Here is a 16,198-nt window from a genome sequence, read left to right as displayed (position 1 = left end):
GGAGGGTTCCTGGGAGTTGTACTATTATTTCTCCTGCTCTCACCCACTTTGTTTTCCCAGCTATGGCCTGAAGGTGGACATTTGGGCAGCAGGCGTGATCACGTACATCCTTCTCTGTGGATTCCCACCATTCCGAAGGTCAGTGGCTCTTCGAGTGACGACATTTGAATCGTAAACTCTCTCCCTTTGATCCGAAAGCAGACATTTTACTCCTGGCAATCACGACCAGATACTGGTCAATAAAAATGTCAGTTAAAAATTGTGTAAACATAGCTTTCACTTTTTGTCTTAATTTACAACCTATTAATGTATTTTCCTTGACCATACTCTTGGGGTGAGGCCAAGGCCTTTACTTTGTGTATTGTCCTCTGAGTCCTTGTCCTTCTTCCGTAAAACACATGCATCGCCCAGTGTCCATGATTTCCATTCTCAGTCTTTTTCGAGGGCAGTGAGATTTAAAGATCCTTGTGAAGCAGTCTTTCCTTCCAGGTAAGCCTTTTCCAGTTCTAATAGTTGTTTCTTCTACTTAACAGTAGTTTTTTAACAACTCACTTTCCAAAGCATTTGACCTAGTTCACCTGGAGACAGAGAACTCTTTCTTTATAAATTTTATTCACCACATAATATTTAATTAAGTAGAGCTACAAATCCTCTGAGCATTAACTTAACAGGCCTGGGAACAGACAGATTGATTCCTGGTAACCATGCACTTCACCTGGTGGGAGCACAGGTGGCCACACACGGGGGTCGGGGTGTGTGAGGGAGGGACAGAGCACACTCATGACCCCAGTCATTTGTGTGTAGGGGTGATTGTGGGACTTCAGCCACAGCACCTCTTTTGATCATTTCATTCTCCCCCTTTGGAGCAAATGAACGACTTTGAAACAGGAGTTCATCTAATGATGTATGTTTGATTTTCTTCTGAATTTTCTTGAGCTCTCTTTTCATTTTAATCCCAGCTTTTGTTCATTTTACTACTATTTGTTGAGTAGCTACTGTGCACCAGGCGCTGTTATAAGTGCTTGGAATTGAGTGGTGAGCCCGACATAGACTCTGAGGTCATGGTGTTTATAGTGTAGTATTGAGTCAGTAAGTGAAAAATAGATTTATTTCACACACCCCAAATTTTTATTACAAAAGCTTCCAAACATACAGAAAAGTTGAAAGGTCTTTTAAAAATTATGAATGTTCAGTTGAGTTGAACGGTTTTTTTTTACTGACATTACAGTAAACATAAGAATGACACACAGATGTCAGTCTCTGCTTTTGAGAGCCTTGTGATGTAAAGACACACATCACAAGAATGTTGGTCAAAAAAGAATAAACTGAGCCTGAGGACATGCTCCACTGAAGGCTGGAAATCACAAAGGTTTAATGAAAGATATGGCATTTGAGTGGGACCTGGTCTTTGTGGCATAGGTTGGGTTTCTGTAGGTGGAAAGGTCTTTCCATCTGGCTGTCAACATCATAGTCTTCTGTCAAGGTCATTGCCTAGATGGGTTGTACAGACTGTAGGATTACTAGACATATCAGTTAGCTTTTGCTGAATAACAAACTACCCGAAAAGTTAGGGGTGTCAGTCAATTCTGTGGATCAACTGAGTGGTTCTTCTGATCTGGGCTGGCACAATGAGGGCTTGATGATCCAGTATGGCTTCACTCACATGCCTGGTAGTTGGCTCATTGTCATCTGGGATAACAGATAAGACTTAGCCATGTGCCTTTCAGCATCCATTGGGCTAGCCTGGACTTCATGTACATAATGGTGGATACAGGATCCCCAAAAGCAGCCAGAGAGAGGGAAGTTGCACTGCCCAAGCACTTTCCACGTCTCCTCACCTCACATTGGTTGATTGATGCCCCATTGACCAAATGGAGTCAAATAGCTAGGCCTAGAGTAAATGTAGGAGAAGAGTAAGTGTGGACATAGATGGAGGGGAGCAATTTGTGGCCCTTTTTACAATCATACTGTTCCTTGGCTGGTTTGAGTGATGACCTGTTTTGGGAACTAGTCAAGTACAGAAGGTAGTGTGTTTTGATAGCAGTGATCCTGGGGCCAGTTACAGCCGAGTTCCCCTCTTTCCTTGGTTAACCCAAGTTGAGATCAGATGGAAAAATGCTATCAGGGATGAGTTTTACAGGAATGTGTGCTCACAACTCCCTCTAGTGTTTCCACTTGCCAGAGCAGCCTGGGAATTTTTTCTTGGACTTTGCTTTTTATTTTTCAACAAAAGTGAGACTCCGATTGAACAGTATGTATTTATCATGACTTATTACCCAATGGACTGCAGCTTCTTTGTGGGATCTGGAGATAAGTCTGGTTAATCAAAAGCAGTAAAGCTACATTCTGAGAGCTGCTGCCCTTATATGCTATATTCAGAAGCTAGTCCTACAACTCCAGGTGGCTTACTTTTAAAATTTTGAAAATGCTTTCCCTCTTTCATGTGTTGTGATGAAAGAATCTATAATGAAAAATACTAGATACAGAGCATCTTCACAGCATACAGAGACATTCTGGGTAGATTTCATAACCTACTATAATATAAAAATATATATAGCAAATTATGGAAATGATATTTTGAATAATGATAAATGACTATAGTATGAAACAGGTTCTCTACCTAAATTTGTATCTAAAAGTCCTTCAAACAGATATTTCAAAATATTGTCTTTGTTTTTTCCAAAGATGATTGTAACCCAAAGCTTTTTAACTAAAATTGTTAACTTGGAATTTACAGTTTCAGCTTCAACTGTAGCATCTCATTCTTTCTTCTTTCAGGCTTTAGTCTTAGCTTGACAAGCATCCTCCCTCCAGTCTTTTCAACACCAGACTCATTATTACTAAGAAGGATGTTGGTTTTCCAGAGGCAGCCAACATTTTAGTTATTGCCTAAGCAAGTCTGTTCTTAGGGCCACTGACAAAAACTAATATTTGCATGACTATACTGAGATTTTTTTTGATGATATTTAAGCCTGAATTCTTTTTGTTTTTAAAGATTGGCACCTGAGCTAACATCTGTTGCCAATCTTGGTTGTTTTTTCTTCTTTTCTCCAAAGTCCCCCGGTACACAGTTGTGTATTCTAGTTGTATGTCGTTCTGGCTGTGCTATGTAGGATGCCGCCTCAGCATGGCCTGACGAGCGGGGCTAGGTCCGCGCCCAGGATCCGAACCAGCCAAACCCTGGGCCGCCAAAGCAGAGCATGCAAGCTTAATCACTCAGCCACGAGGCCGGCCCCTATACTGAGATCCTTGATGTTTCTCTTAAACGCACACACACATCCCATAAGTTAAATATTTGAACATCATTTGTGAAAAAGCATTTTTCACAACATTTTCAGGTGACCTTGCCTGACGTTTAACTACTTGTCATTGAAAAGAGAGAACGTATACAAACTCTTTTGTTTTCAAAGTTTTCCTTAATGGACATCTTAGACTTACAGCACCTTGATCCAGGGGCTGTATTGTTCAGAATAAAACAGTGTCCTGAAGCATCTCCACCAGCCTGTAGAGTATAAATGTGTTAATAAATCCAGTGTCGATTTAATCAGAGGGGCTTTTACTACGTGACTACTGAGAAGGATAAATTTTCTTTAGCTTTCTGTTCTTCTGGTGAAGGGCAGCCAGAAACTCTCAAAGCTCTGCGGCTCACAGCGTGGACCCTTTAGGGTACATTCCAGTTACGGAGCCATCCTAGGGTTTTGTTTGTTGACTCAGGCTACTTTGCCAAGAACCTAACTGACTGCTGCAGACAGACTTCCAACCGTATAGCTGTTTATCAACAAAATAAAAGCCATATGTATTAACAAAATAGAAGTTATTTGAGATTCCAGGAAAAAAAAGAAAAGGAAGATGAACGGAGTAATAGAGAGGAATGGCTAAAAGGAACAATTCTGGAAATAGATGATTTTTATATCTTCTTCTAACATTGTCTCCTCTGGTCCTTTGTTTTTCTAAAGGTTTCTGTAAAGTCTCATTGTGTTCTTACGTGTGTCTTCACTCATTTTGCGGGAGAGTTGAGCTGAGTTCAGTCAGTATGGAAATACCAGTGAAAAGGAAAGAGAGCATTTAGACACCTAGAGAGAAGTAATTGGTACACACTCAAAGAGAAGCACTTTCCAGGAGAGCGGTGGGCATCTCTGCCTTGCCTCATTCTCTGGCTTGTCGTGCTTCTCAGTGTGCCTCTTGGCCCAGACTTCATGGACCAGCAGCGGTTGATTAAGCTGGGCTTGGTTAGGTGTCATGGATATTCACAAAGCTCACAAGCTCTACTCTTTTTCATAGAACAGGAAGGAGGCAGCCATGTCCTCACACAGCCCCAGAATTTGTCTCTAGACACTGCTCTGAACGATCTTTTTCTAAAGACACCACGCTTGCCATTGCCCACTCGGAGAGGGCTGGTAGCGTGACCAGGCTCCTGTCCAGAAGGCTGGGTAGGCTCCCATGTGAGCACCCTGAGCAATAGGCTGTGGGAGTCCTCTTGGGAACTCCAAGAGAAATGTTGCTTGTGTACTTGCCAGGTGAGACTGAACTTCCAGTCCTGGATTTTGATCTTGACTCCCTCAGCCCATCCTGAGTTTTCTAGTAGAGCTTTTTGTAGTGGCCAAGAAAGCTAATGACTTCATTCTCACTCTGGCCATGGATGTGCCCACCAAGTGAGGGGGGATCTGTGGCTGTAGAGATGCAGTTTTCTGGGAGGTTGGGGATGTCCAGATTCCTGAAATTTTTCCAGCAGTTTTTTCATATTTCCATGGCACCTTATATCAAAAGTCAAGTCATCGTTTATTTGTTAGGCACCAGCTGTGTGTATGAGTGTACCTGTGAGGGTGGGACAGTTAGGCACAGGTCAGGGAGGGATACCCACCTGGGGGCAGTGAGGTGGGTTTGCTTCAACCTGTGCAATTCTAGTTGATGTCCTTGGATGGGCTCTTTCAAACTGAGCTTAAACGAAAGTCAAGTTCCAATGGGAGCCAATTATGTCATGAATGTTTTATCCAGATTCTGAACTCCTTCTGACTTTTTCATATGTTAGCTGTCTCACTGATCTTTGGCTATTCTATTGGAAAAGTAGAAAGAGGAAGGGCAAGGAGATCTGACTCAGATATGCTGCTTTTCCATTCTTATTGCCATGAGAGATTAAAGTGAGGGCAGATGCTGAGATTGTTTTTCCTGAAATGAGGATTTAGATTATTTGTGGATTCCATCTTTTTTCTTGAGTCCTTTTTTATTCTGGCAAAATATACATAACATGCAATTTACTGTTTTAACCATTTTTAAATGTATAGTTCACTGGTGTTAAGTACATCCACAATGTTGTGCAACCGTCACCGCCATCCGTCTCCAGAACGACTTTATCTTCCCCAGCTGAAACTCTGTACTCACTAAACAAATTTCTTGAGTTTTGTCTCCTCACTCTCTGATTCCTAGGCGTATGGAAATGTTCTTTAGGTCATTTTCTAAAAGGAAATATATGTCATCACAAATGCAGTTGAGATCCACATCTGAGATATGAAATGCCCAAGCCAAAGAGACTGGACTCCTCACTCTTCTCCTCAGCATTTTGTTGAAAAACTGAATGGTGATTTTGACTCTTCTTCCATTTCTTTGTCACTGACTTAGTGAAAACAATCTCCAGGAAGATCTCTTCGACCAGATCTTGGCTGGGAAGCTGGAGTTTCCGGCCCCCTACTGGGATAACATCACGGACTCGGCAAAGGTACTCCTCCAGGCCTGTTTCTGTGGGTTGCATTCTGTCGAGGGGTCCTCACTCAGCGTGGGGCTGTTGCAGCTCTTGGAACTGAGCTCCAGATTTGCCTTGACTTTTGATGTGTGGTGGTTCTTTAAGTTCATTCTATAGTATAGTCTCTGAAACTCTTCACCAAATTCTGAAAACTGCACTGGCTGTCTTCCCAGTTTGCCTCTACCATCCTCCTGTGCTCTTCTAAGTCCTAAACATTTGTTCTTTCATTTACTCAAGAAATACATTTTGAACAACCATCAGAACATCGGAATGGACTCGTGAGACATACTGAACTGCCGAAAGGAGCGATACTGCAGTTTTACACTGTGGAATGATGATAATGAGCAGAGCTCTTAGGAGAGAACATCTTGGTTTAATGTAGACTCAGGAGAGACCTTCTCTTCTCTCACACTGCTGCTGACGTGAGGCAGCTGTGTCTGCATAATTGCCTGATCGGCGCTAGGAGTGTGGGTGACAATAGCTTTTAAGCTCAAATGGCTGAGTAGCTGTGTTGGCTGTTCTTTGAAGTTCTTGCTGCAGACTCAGGTTTCTGTATTTCTGCTGGAATTACCCCGTCGCATCTCCTCTGTGGTCTTCTTTATTTCTTTCCAGGAATTAATCAGTCAGATGCTTCAGGTAAACGTTGAAGCTCGGTGTACCGCAGGACAAATCCTGAGTCACCCCTGGGTGTCAGTAAGTATCCAGATTCCCAGGGAAGGAACATCCGTGTGTTCTGTGGCCAATAGCATGCTTCCTCCCGGTGGCTTTTGCACTTGCAAAGCTGCACATCCAAGTTCTGTGGCAGATAGAATATCTGTCTTCTCTAATCATCGAGTAGCATGAAGATAGCTCTTTGGGAGAAAGCAGTTGGAACCAGAATCCTGGAGTATTTGATCCTGCTCTGTGAGTGACCTGGGCAAGTCATGGTCCCTGTCTGGGCCTCAGTTTCCTCATCTGCAAAATGAAGGGGTTGGCTGGGATGCTCTCTAAGGAGCCTCTCAGCTTTCTCCTTCCATGGTTCTGGGGTTTGAGAGTTTTTAGGATTTACCCAGAGAGGAGCATGTTTTAGACTCTGGTCTGTGTGTCTTCATGGCACATGGTCACAGGAGACCTCCTCCTGTGGGTGGGGAGCTGAGACAGAGTCCCTTCCAGAGCAGGGCAGAGGGGTGTGATGTTGACTAGAGTTCCTTTGGGCTTAGGTGGAGCCTCTGGGATTAGGGTAAACACGGTCCACTGAATGGCGGTGGTGGGAGAGTTTGCACTGCCCTCATTCCCGGAAGCTCCAGGAGAGAGAAGTTAATTTACTTAGCCAAGGGCTTTTGCCGACTTGGGGGCAGAGAAGGGGTCCTTGTGCATCTCCAGCCCCTCCACTATCCCACACATTCTGACGTCTGGGTTCTGCTAAGTGACTTGGCTCCTCGACCAAGTAGCTGAGATGCCACATTTCTTTATGAGCAATAAAGACAATTAACTGAATTCTTGATTGAAATGATAAACTGTTCATTAATTTTGATGTTTCCATGGGAGGGTTCTACACTACATTATATGGCATTTGTGCCTTGGGGAGAATCTCAGAAGCCTGAAGAATGTCTCCTTGTGCTGCTGGAGATCTGTGCTCTCTCCTTGGACTACTCGAGATCTAAGGAGCAGAGCGAATGGTCTAGGGTCTTTCTGAGGACATGCGACTGCTGACTAGCAGTAACTATTTTTAAAAAGTCATGGTTCCCCTAACCTTGTGGCTAAGATGGGCCCATTTAGGAAGAGATTGTGGGCGTGGGGGTGTGTTCACTGATTGTTAAGAAAAAGACAGCTTAGAGGTAAGGATCAAAAATCATTCTATTTGTTTCTGTTCTGTAGGATGATGCCTCCCAGGAGAATAATATGCAAGCTGAAGTAACAGGTAAACTAAAACAGCACTTTAATAATGCGCTCCCCAAACAGAACAGCACCACCACCGGGGTCTCTGTTATCATGGTAAGTGGAAGGCATGGTTCTGCTGTTGGAAAGCTGCCATGTCTGGCCTGACTGCTCAGCCAACGTTGAATCTTTTGAAGTCAATAGCCAAGAGCTTCCCTCACGTGGAAGCTGGCTCCTTCCCTGTTTCTCTTTTCACTTTAAGGTTGGCTTGGCACGTCCAGTGCACGCATCTGGCCGACTCCCAGAGTCCTAGGACGGGGGTTGTGCAGGAACCAGCAAGGCCAGGCTGATGGGCCTGGATGCTGGGGAGCCCCTGGCCTCTTCCCCTGGGCTCGGCGCCCTCCCTCCGGGGCAGCTGCCGCTGCTCTTCCCTCTGCTTTCTCATCTAGAGAGGGATTCCCAAGCCCAGGTGGGATTTACAGCATGAGGAAGTAACTCCCTGCCTACTCACGGCTTCAAAAATAGATTCTTTGAGGTATGAATTATTCTTCTGAGCTTGGGATAAGAAACAGCCAAGTTAAATTCCATTAAAAAAATCAGTGTCTGATGGCATTCAAAAGTATAGAACAATGTTAAAAAAAAAAATACTAGTTTTTTTGGGGTTGGTAAAATTTTAGGAGAAGTCAGTAATAATGATTCCCATATTTTTTCAGAGCTTTCTTCCTCCAAAATGTTTTTTATGGCACCTTATCTAAGTCCATAAACACAACAATTTAAAAGTGGCATTAAAGCAAGGGAAGTAACGTGAAAGTAAGTTCAGCAAAAGGGAAAATAAGGACAGAAAAAATAAAATTGAGCCAGAAGTGCAGTCAGCACACCCAACACGAGCAGTGCAGGCCTGAGTCCTTCCTGAAGTGGGGCCATAAAGCCAGCTCTGAGTGTCTCCCCTCCTTAGGGTGCCCGGGCACAAAGCAGCCGGAGTCTCGGGCTGTGATCTCCCTTCTGCCCACCTCACTCACAGGATTGGGAAGCAGGCGAGGGGTTGCCTTCCCAGAGCCAGAGAGCTAATGAGGGGGGCTTCAGAATCAGACTTTCTGAGGTGACAGGTGCCTGAGTTGTTAGCGCCTTGGCCACCTTTGACCACATTGGGTCTTAGTGGCACATAAGGCCACCTGGGAGCCTGACAGCTAATGATGGGCCATTGCCACATCTCCATTACTCTTGCCTCAGGACAAGCCTCTCACCCTCTGGAAAGGTTTAATTTGTTTCCTACCCAACTGGAAGGAAAATAGCTGCTTACTCTCATGGCACATTCCTAGATAAGTCTAGAATAGAACTTATCTTAGAACTTATCTAAGAAGATGCGGGGTCCACACAGACATTTGAGGGAAACCACACACACACCCCACCTTGTGAATACGGGATGCTGTGATGTGTTTATTGAGCATCTGCCACCTTCTTAGCACCCGCTGGCCTGTCATTCTCCTCTGGCCCCCAGGGGAGGCTGCATTTATTTGGCAGCCCTCTGTTTGTCTGCAACTCCCTCCCTCCTGCCCTGCTGGAAAGCACGCTCTCTCCCCCTCTCCCCTCCTCCAGACAAGGCCTGCAAACTGGGTCCTTTGACATGTTGCAGGACTTTGGGGTGCTCTCTGCCAAAATAATGGGAAGGCCTCTTGAGTTGTGGTTTCCCTAGCATTTCAGCGGTGCTCTGCTGAAAGCCTGAGAAAGTCAGAGTTGTCACAGAATTACAGCTGAAACACTTTGAAAAGAACCATCTTGACTGAGCCAACAGCATGAGAACATTTTCAAGTGATTCACTTATGAGAGCAAGCACTGATGGATGGGGTGGGAGCATGCAGCCTTGCCACATGCTGTGTTATAAGGCAGCTTCTGGGAAAATTTGGAAAAATAAAAACATTAAAAATTGGCACCCTTGACATGTAATGAAAAACTTTAAGAAGAGTGATTGGTTAGAATCAAAATGTAATAACCATATATTAAGTTTCATAGTCTGCTAGAGGAAGAACCTTCACAAGACTGTGCCCAGGGCGTATGAGAGTGTCACCCTCATTGCCTGGGTCACCTGTCGACTCAGAGCCCAGATAGGAATCAGGCCCAAAGCCTGTGGCCTGCCAAGGTTCTGGAATGACCTGGCCCTTCTGCCTTATGGCCCAGTAGAGGCTCTTTTCTGGATAATGACGTTTAGACCCCTCAGACAGAACCAAATCATATGGTTTACAAATGGCATTTTTCCCTTGACTGATGAAGGAGTCCATCAGTCAAATTTCAGACCACTGGATTTTGTGTGAATGAACAAACCTTTGTTATTTGTCATTCCAAAGGAGATTGTAAAAGTGGTGTGTTTACATGTGTGCTCAGTTGTCATTTTGAGCATGTTGGCAGAGTTCCATCAAGCCCGCGTTCCCTACACAACTCTGCAGGTTGTTAGCTTGAGAAGCTGCTGACTGAGGCCATCGCCTTCAGTCCCTACAGGAGAAATCAAGGCAGCTTTCTCTGGAGGGGCCAATTCTCCATGGCCTAAAGGCCGGCCTGTGAATTTTGGCTTGTCCCCAAAAGCAGTGGCAAGAAGGCCTCCATGGGGTTGTCCTGCTAATCCTCACCCAACTGAGGACCTGGCCTGGGGCACGGTTGTGTGGGGGCAGCTTGCAATGCTTCCGTGTCGTCGTCCTCATCCTCTTCACCAGCACTATGTGTCTGTGTGTCCCCTCCGTGGGAACAGTTTTAAATGTTTTTTTATATTAAAAATAATTACAAATGACTCTCCCTGGTATTTATGTGTTCTCATAACTGGAGTATGTGAGGCTAATATGGTTTCCTACGGATACAGATAGTAGGGGAAATGGTGTCTAACGGTTCCGAGGTGGGATCCACAGATAACTTTGTGTGACTTACAGACAGAACCTTATTCTCTACTGTCACCCCCAGTGTTCTCTCCGTCTGAGCCCCCCAAGTTGGTGCCTGAGGCTCAGGTGAGGAAATTATAGGACAGGAATGGTAAAGAACGGTGAAAGACAGTAAAGTTGATGCTGTTGTCTGCATTTTATTTGACAGTTTGATTTGACAGTTTGAGAGACACTTCAGAGTTTCACTCTTTACCCCGTTGAGACTGTGGGGACTCCTGAAGCAGAGTTCTGGTATTCAACACCTTGTGCTTACTCAGAGCAACTTCTAATTCCCAGCCCCTCTTAAATCTGCATGCTTGTCTCAGACTTCTGACACCAGCGTCCAGCTCTTAGCTTCTTGTCGGTGCAGGTCTGCTGTACCTACTGACATCCTTTTCAGCCAGCCAAGCACGCCCTTGGAAAACTTGACCGTAAAACTTCAGCTTGCCATGTTGCCTTCCCTCCCAGATCTAAAGCTGGCGAGTGCACGGCAGGAGGACTCCGAGAGTTCTCCTACTAACGGCTGTTCCTGTTTGTCACGTAGGTGGAAAAGCATAAGATGGGTACCTCTGTGAAGGCTTTTGTGCTCTCTCTAACTACATTTGCAAAGATGCTTTTTTTCCCAGTAAGACATTGTAGAGTCAGCTAGCCTTTGGGATAAGAGAAGAGAATTATATTGGACAAGGTTTGGGTCTAAGATGGACCAATGGTTTTGGATTGCATTTGCATTTTCTGTGACTTGTCCTTGGCATACTCGGAAAGGACGGTGCCTTTGTAGGGCGGGCTCATTGTTTATCCCAGTGGGCTCATCCCAGCCTCAGGGACTAGAAGAGGCCATCTTGTGGCAGAGAAGAGAATTATAAGAAACCTTGCTCACGCTGCATCTCGTAGGTGACTTGAGAAAGGACGGATTCAAATGGACTGCTTTCCCTGCTTCGGTGGGGGGCTTATGCTTCTTTCTGGGGGAAATCGGGAATGATTTGGGCGTAATTTAAGATAGACAAAGCTGTTTCACTCGTGTTGCTTCCGTTTAAAGTAAGTCTAGTTTCTGTCCCTGCTTCTCTCCCCCCTTCTCCTGCCTCTCTCGCCGCCTGCATTGCTCCCCTCTGACTAGGTCCAAGGCAATGGTACGTACTAACTGCACTGCGACGCTTTGTCCTGCTGCACACATTCATGGTCTCTTGACAGGAAGAGAAAAGGAGAAGTAACCGGGGAATTAGTTTCTTTTTCTACCCAGGGGAAATTTTGTGGTAGAAAAAGGTGAATGCTGCCTCTCTCCCTTTTCAGTGTTTTTGCTGAGGGTTGGCCCCCCTTGTACTAGGCGCGTGGAAGCTTGTTAAAGAGCCATGCTAAGTTTCTGATTTGGCTTTTCCACAATTACCTCTTCTCCAGGGAATTGAAATTGTCCTTGGAAATTACCAGATTGTTCAGCTTGAGCTTGGAAGGGCCTGAGGAGCACACGTATTTCACAGTTGGCACCCAGTGCCCTGAAGGCAGCCACACAAGTCTATCTTAGAAAGCCCTGTTGTTTATTCATATTTTCTCCAGACTTCTACTTTTCTTTTTTTTTAATTCCGAGTTCTGAAAAAATCGGTGGTGCATTTTCCCCCAGGATCATTAGGTTGCAAAACGCCTTCTGGTCGTGGTGCCTTTTAGCTAAAGGTGCCTGAGAACTGAAAGCTCCCCCACTTTTGGAAAACTCAGTGAGATGACAGCGGCTTGTTCCATCGACAAGCAAGAAACGCTCAACCTGAGTCCAGGAGGAGAGTGTAGGTCTCACCTCCCAGTCTAGGATCAGAGAGCAAAGCAGTTTCCTTCCCTTTGTGGCTGTTTCTGTGCTCCCTGAGGAGATAAGCAGATTAAAAACTTTGAGGGTGTGACAACATTAAAAAACAAAACAATGCACAGGCAGAGAAGAGCAGGTGAGATGGTGGAGGATCTAAAAATGGGTAATATTGCACCATCGGATTCTCGGGCTTTTATAGGTGAGGCAGCCACCATGAGTTGTAAGGAGATTTTTATTTACATGACATATAAAAAGTCATGAAAAGTTAACTGTCAAAGCCCTAGCATTCGCGTAGGCTTTGCTTGTTGTCCCAGGAGTCCTTGGGGCTCAAGATCTGGGCACCAAGAGAGGCCCTCAGACCTCAGGCGCAGCTCAGAGCCGGGAGGGGAGGCCCCAGGCCGCCGCCCAGGGGCGCTGACCCCCCGCACTGGGAGCAGAGGCCGGCGGTGCCCGCGTGGGCCCCGAGCGGGCATTTCTCAGGCTTCTGATGGCAGAGCAGCTTGGGTTATTTCTCCTCTTCTGTGTCCGAGTCCCGTGCATGCTCCGTGGTGCGCTCTGCTCGTGGCACCCGCGCCCGAGCCCGCCCGGCTAACGCGTTGTCTCGCTCTCTCTCCCCAGAACACGGCTCTAGATAAGGAGGGGCAGATTTTCGGCGGCAAGCTCTGCCAGGACGGCGGCCGCGCCGGCACCGAGCCCGCCTCTCCGGTCCCGCCCTCCGCCCCCGAGCCCCCTGCGGCCGGGGCGGCCGCCCTGGCCCCCACCCCTCCGGAATCTCCCACCTCCCCCCGCCCTCCTGCTGCCACCGGCTGTGAGCGGGCAGGGACCTGGCGCCGCCACCGGGACTGACGGGCCGCCGGGCCTGAGCCCCCCGCCGCCGCCGGGAGCCGCTCTCCTGCCCGGCCTCGCCGGCCGCCCTCGCGCGGAAGAGCCTTTCTCGCCGCCCGCTCCAGGTTTGCTGGCATCTTCCGAGGGCTGCCGGGACCCAGCGGCCCGGGGCTGGGGCTTGGCCTGTTTTCACACAGTGGGCACTGCCGTCCAGATCCTGGAGGTGTCATGTGCAGTGTCAGCTTTGGTGACAGACATTTGAAATGGCTCGTTTTAAATTACCTGTGTTTTCAGTTCAGTGGACATTCTGCAGCGTCACCAGGAGAATGTGCAACTTTACCTAGCATTTAATGCATTTTTATAGAAACACTTTGGACGATCCAAGACCTCTCCCTTATTTCAGTAAACTCGGAGGGCTGCCTTTTTTCTTACACAGAACTTAGAACTGCGTTTGTCCCTTTGTGGGTGTCCCGTGAGAGGTGACATGGCATCTTCCTCTGCTGATGGGGGTTGGAGGACTGGCTTTCTAAGAAAAGAAATGAGCACCTAGGAGGACAATCTGGTCACTGGACGCTAATTCCGGACCTACTTCGAGAAGCGCTTTCAGATGCCTGAAGAAGCAGCCCACCTTGCAGCTTGGGCGCTTGGCTCACTTCAGCCAACACTGAGTATTTATTTGTACACAGACCACAGGGGAAGGCCACTTTCTTCCCTTGACGTGTGTGTTTCCCCCCAGCTCTTCCCACGTATGTATTAGGAAATGCTACTGAAGCTGTCCTTTGGGCTGTGTCATGAAAGGCTTGGCGCGCATGTGGCATCACCTGGGGCCGAGGCATTTTCTTCTCAGCAAACCAGCTACTAGCAGAACAGGATAAACCAGTTGTCCTGAGAAGCCACCAGGGTCCCCTGGCATCGCTGCTTTTCATCTGGAGTGGGGCGGACACAACTAAGGAAACGCCCTGAGGCCCAGTCAGGACTGTGTGGGGAGGTGCTCCACAGACATCCTCTGTTACTAACCTTCTGGAAGGCTGCTGGCAGTTTTTCCTTTTTTTCCACCACCCTGCTCTTTTTAATAATTGTACATAATCAGTGTATTTGTTTTACCTGCTCATCTTCTAAACTGGTGGGCCCTGTAGTTGATTCATCATTGTTAGGTTTTTGCTTCCGACAAGTGTACCCAACCTGTAATAAACTCTTCGTTATTGACAAACAGTAATCGGGGGTGGGCAAGGTTTCTGTGTTGTTTTGCAAAGGATGTTTGATCAAAGCACACCTCCTTGGCCCAGGTTCCGGAGGTGTTGGTGTCTGTTTTTGTGATGTCTCAGGGCCATGAGGGGAAGAGAGAATGATGCTTGGGAGGAACACATGGAGATGTGTGTTGGTCAAAGTTTATTTGATTACACATGTAGAAGCTCATGAAGTAGAAGGCCGAGAATAAACAGGAGAATAAATAGGAGAGGAGTCTTCTGGAGCCACCAGCAGGAAGTCAGGCTTTATAGGAAGTAGGGAGACAGGGCAGCTGTTCCCCTGTCTGTCTCTGTCTGTCTGTCTCTCTCAGAGATCATGAGGTCTCCTGTCTCTGCATCTTTCGGTGCGTTTCAGTTCTCGGTTTGGTTCCCTCATGTCCGCTTGCCTGTGGCTCTGGCTTAGCCTGGCACTGCTCCTGTCTCCAACTTCTCAAGGCTGTCCTTCTCAGGGCCTGAAACCATCTACTTCGGCTCTGGATCTCTTAGTTCAAATTGCTGTAGGAGTGAGATGATCTGACTGGCCTTGACCATACGATGATTTCTCTCTGGGCTGGTGCTGACCCACAGTCCAATCCAGAGGCTCATTACAAAGTACACATGGGTATCCTGGGCCCTCAGCTATAGCAGGTACAGGCTTCAGGAGGAGGGCAGTTTCAAAAAAGCTGTGATGGATAGGTCTAGAACATTCTGCTCTCTCTCTCCACTAACGGTTAAAGAACAAGCTTTTTCATAGCTTCCAATGGAAATATTTTTGTTAATGGGAGGGAAGTGCTAATGTAAAAGGAGAAAAAAAAGGTGTCGGAGCACGGCCTCCGGCAGTGATCAGATACTGAAACCTGACCCCCTCCCTTGAACCATGAGGTTCAAAGGCATTTGCTAAAGACTTAAGAAAATAAGTGGCCAGGGCAGCCAGTTACTGGTGACAGGACAAAGGAGCACCTCCTGTCAAGCACATGCTCCACCCCGTGTGCCACCCATGGATGGCCTGGGACATGGTGGGGGAGGATGGCCTGGAGACAGGAAGAAGCATGAACTAGGTGTGGCAGCACGGCCTAGCAGTTCTTTTGTAATTATCTTAATCTGACAAAGCCTAGAGCAGTGTGTAGTGTTAAAGGAGCAAGCTGAGAAGTCAAGTGACACAGCCCAGGTCACAGAATTGGCAGGAGACAAAGCCACGCTGCAGTTTTAGGTTCTACCGACTCTACAGCCCGTGCTCTTCTGGAGGCGCCCTGTCATCCAGGGGCGAATCAAGGCCTGGACGTGAGTGGTCATCTGAATAGTAATCCTAAATAAAGGCTCTGACACCACAAGCAAGTTGTTCATTCACCCATGCGTTTAGCAAACATTTATTGATTTCTTATTCTGGTCTCAAAATCCAAATTAAATCCAGATACTTCAGTGCTGGGCCCCTCCGCTCCTGCACAGTGAGAATGTCCTGTGCTTGTCTTATGTTCATTCCCTGACTCGAGCGGTGATCAGTATCTACAGCAATTGCCCTTTGAATAGGGGTACAACAGGGAAGTGGTGACCTTCCGAGGCCATGGTGGGGTGCCTGCTGGGCTCACCAGTGGGCCAGAAGTCAATGCGTGTGTCTGTGTCTCTTTCTTCAAGAAGGTTGCTGTGATAAGGAAATATATGGATTCAAAGCATTTGGCAAAACTTCCCCAGAATATTTTCGTGGATTAGATTGTGAAATGTGAATTAGGAGACCAGAAAGACAGTTCAGAACAGATTAACCATATTGAAAGAAAGACTGCTGAGTGATGATGTTGTCTGGGAGAAAGATTTCTAGAGCAGTTTGCCGTCCTATTGGAATATAATGTAAGCTGCATCATTTCCCAGT

At 46.7% G+C, this 16,198-nt stretch overlaps 1 protein-coding gene across 18 annotated transcripts in view; it reads left to right on the top strand.

Moving 5' to 3' along the window:
- The window catches only part of DCLK2 (doublecortin like kinase 2), a 144,454-nt gene that overhangs the window by 123,169 nt on the left and 5,087 nt on the right, over window positions 1–16,198 (top strand). For 5 of the 18 annotated variants that reach the window (XM_070261533.1, XM_070261534.1, XM_070261531.1 and 2 more), the window contains 4 exons: window positions 61–138; window positions 5,617–5,713; window positions 6,350–6,430; window positions 7,595–7,711. In XM_070261533.1, coding sequence (XP_070117634.1) covers window positions 61–138; window positions 5,617–5,713; window positions 6,350–6,430; window positions 7,595–7,711 — 373 coding nt within the window. Of the gene's footprint in view, window positions 1–60; window positions 139–5,616; window positions 5,714–6,349; window positions 6,431–7,594; window positions 9,527–10,666; window positions 11,038–12,901; window positions 14,325–16,198 lie in introns of those variants that run through there. The other 13 variants (XR_011436742.1, XR_011436743.1, XR_011436740.1 and 10 more) reach the window with 5 other exon arrangements.

The sequence above is a fragment of the Equus caballus genome, chromosome 2 (assembly GCF_041296265.1).
Source record: "Equus caballus isolate H_3958 breed thoroughbred chromosome 2, TB-T2T, whole genome shotgun sequence".
Taxonomy (NCBI): Eukaryota; Metazoa; Chordata; class Mammalia; order Perissodactyla; family Equidae; genus Equus; species Equus caballus.
This window is presented reverse-complemented; position numbering and strand designations above follow the sequence as displayed.